Below are 2,665 nucleotides of genomic sequence, written 5' to 3'. Positions count from 1 at the left end.
CATTTGACAAAAAAAGAAAAAAAAAACCTCCCAAAAAAAGCACGGGAAATTTAGATTATCTTTATATGTATTTGTTATTTTTAATTATCATTGTATTACTTTAAAATTTATTTATATTACTTAACGTTCCACTTATATTTTATGCGTGCGCACGTACACACATACAAATATGTGTTATTTTAATTTTTGATTATTTCTTTTTATTCTTTGTTTACTAACTATGTAATTTACACCTATTATACAAATTGTAATTTTTTCTTTCGATTTCAAATGAAAAATTAAAATTTCATTCTGGATAGAACTGCCGATGAGGACAATCTGCAATTAACCAAACCAATATGGCATCACCTAGGATGTTAAAAGGGCTAAAAAAAAAATTATCTCCTTGTTTAATAAAAAGTGCTAATTTCATTTTACATCAAATAAAAACATAATTAGCTGATTGATGCACAGGTTTAAATATTTTCGGATTGATTCAATCAACTAACTAGCCAGAGGATGGAAGAATATAATAAGCAATAAAATATTGATTGGAAAATTTCATCAACCACTACACACACCTAGAAAATATTGCACCCAAGAGGGTTCTTCAATTCCTTCTTAAACATATAGCTATTGGCCATAAAACCGCGAAGTCCAAACTAAAATCTTGAAGTAAGTACTGATTAGAAGCTTGTTCAATACTCACGTAGAAAATAGCAAGAAAAGGTCAAAATAAGGCATCTTAATAAATTAATTAATGAGGGAAAAGATGCATGCATATACGTAGTTAGTAAAATAAGGGTCAATTTGGAGGTGAAGAAATACTGAGTCTTTATTTTGCTGCCTGGAAGCAAATTAAAGAACAATACAACAGCACCTAAGGTGGTAAAAAACATAAACGATAGTTCTTGTTTAAGGTAAAGTGGAAAACTTAATTAACTCATTCAATGCAAAGATTTAGATATTTACTGATTGATTCCAATAACTAATTCAATGACATAAAAAAATATAATTAATAAACAAAAGTTTCCTTGCAATAGCCATTTTCTTCGTCATGATAGAACACTAAGGAAAGCTACACCCAACTAGAAGAAGATTCCGCTGAAGTTTAGTTTTCTTGTTCCTTCTTAAACATATAGATTGGTCATGAAACCTCAAAGTCCAAGCTCATAACTACAGGGATTTGAAAGACGTAGAAATAGCCATGTAGTTGGTAAAGAAAGGGTCACAACTCCGATCCAATGAATAAAAAAGTTGCAGATGAAGAAATACTGAGTCTTATTCATTTCGTGCAAGCAAACTCAAGACCACATCAATGACTTCTCCTTATAAATAGCTTTTAAGGTTCATTCATAAACTCATAAACAGAGAGAACTGAAAGAGGTAGGGATCGTAGAGATATATACACACAAGATGAGAGCTGTGTACTTTGTTGTTAGCCTCTTGGCATTTGCTTCTTCTCTTGCGCTTGCATATGACCCAAGTCCTCTTCAAGATTTCTGCGTCGCACTCAAAGACACAGCCACTCCAGGAGGTATATATATAAATGCTCAACTTCTAAACTTACTGTAGAGAGCAAGTTATACTAATTTTGGCATATTTTGACCCCGTTACTGTTGTTTTAGCAAAAATAATTTACTAGCTTATCTCTTAATTCTGCAGTTTTTGTGAATGGGAAATTCTGCAAGGACCCAAAGGCTGTGAAAGCTGAGGACTTCCTCTTTTCTGGGCTGGACAAAGCCGGAGACACGTCGAATCCTAATGGCTCAAACGTTACTGCAGTAGATGTAAACATGCTGTATGGACTAAACACTCTCGGAATCTCTCTTGCTCGCATTGACTTTGCGCCAAAGGGATTGAACCCTCCTCACACTCATCCACGTGGCACCGAGATCCTTGTAGTGATCGAAGGAGCTCTTCTAGTAGGATTTGTGACGTCTAATCAAGATGGGAATCGATTATTCACCAAAATGCTTAACAAAGGAGATGTGTTTGTGTTTCCAATTGGTCTCATTCACTTCCAACAGAATGTGGGTTATGGCAATGCTGTTGCCATTGCAGGTCTCAGTAGCCAAAATGCTGGAGTGATCACTATTGCAGATGCTGTGTTTGGCTCTGATCCACCCATCTCTTCTCAAGTTTTGCAAAAGGCTTTCCAAGTGGACCAGAAAATAATTGACTACCTTCAGAAGCCATTTCGTGGTTAATCAATGATGCCTACTACAAAAATAATTGAGCGCTTTATAGATTATTATTATATTATTAAATAAATAAAAAAATTGTATGGATATATTCCGAGATGTTTTATTTGGTTTTCTTTTTTGACGTGGTACTTATTTAATTTGTATTGAATTTGATGTAGCATAGCTTGCATCAATACCTCTGTTTGAGATTCACTATAATCGAATATTCTATATATAATTATATGTGTGTTGTATTTGTTTTAGTTTTATTTGTATTTGTAAGAATAATATGATAATGGATCGAAAACATATCGGTTGGATCTCGGGTCGGGTTGGTCGGATCTTCTTAGCTCACGCTTAAGCTAGACTATAAAAGTCTAAACTTTTAAGTGCACAGCAGAGCACCTCTTTTGCAAGAAAGAAAATAAGAGAAAGATATATATATATATATATATAGTAGGAAAGCTATACTACTGGAGTGATTTGAACTGATGGGGGAA

General features: G+C 33.8%; 1 protein-coding gene across 1 annotated transcript; it reads left to right on the top strand.

Annotated features, from left to right (window-relative positions):
* The first annotated feature begins 1,357 nt into the window (after window positions 1-1,357).
* Window positions 1,358-2,408, top strand: LOC114754672 (germin-like protein subfamily 1 member 7). Its single transcript, XM_028943469.1, has 2 exons — window positions 1,358-1,516; window positions 1,645-2,408. The coding sequence occupies exons 1-2, from the start codon at window positions 1,396-1,398 to the stop codon at window positions 2,187-2,189; spliced, it is 666 nt and encodes a 221-aa protein (XP_028799302.1). The 5' UTR covers window positions 1,358-1,395; the 3' UTR covers window positions 2,190-2,408.
* Window positions 2,409-2,665: the final 257 nt, after the last annotated feature.

The sequence above is a fragment of the Neltuma alba genome, unplaced genomic scaffold (assembly GCF_004799145.2).
Source record: "Neltuma alba isolate B1F8T4 unplaced genomic scaffold, ASM479914v2 tig00010174_pilon, whole genome shotgun sequence".
Lineage (NCBI taxonomy): Eukaryota > Viridiplantae > Streptophyta > Magnoliopsida > Fabales > Fabaceae > Neltuma > Neltuma alba.
The sequence above is the reverse complement of the archived record's forward strand: the minus strand, read 5'-3'. Positions and strand labels throughout refer to the sequence as shown.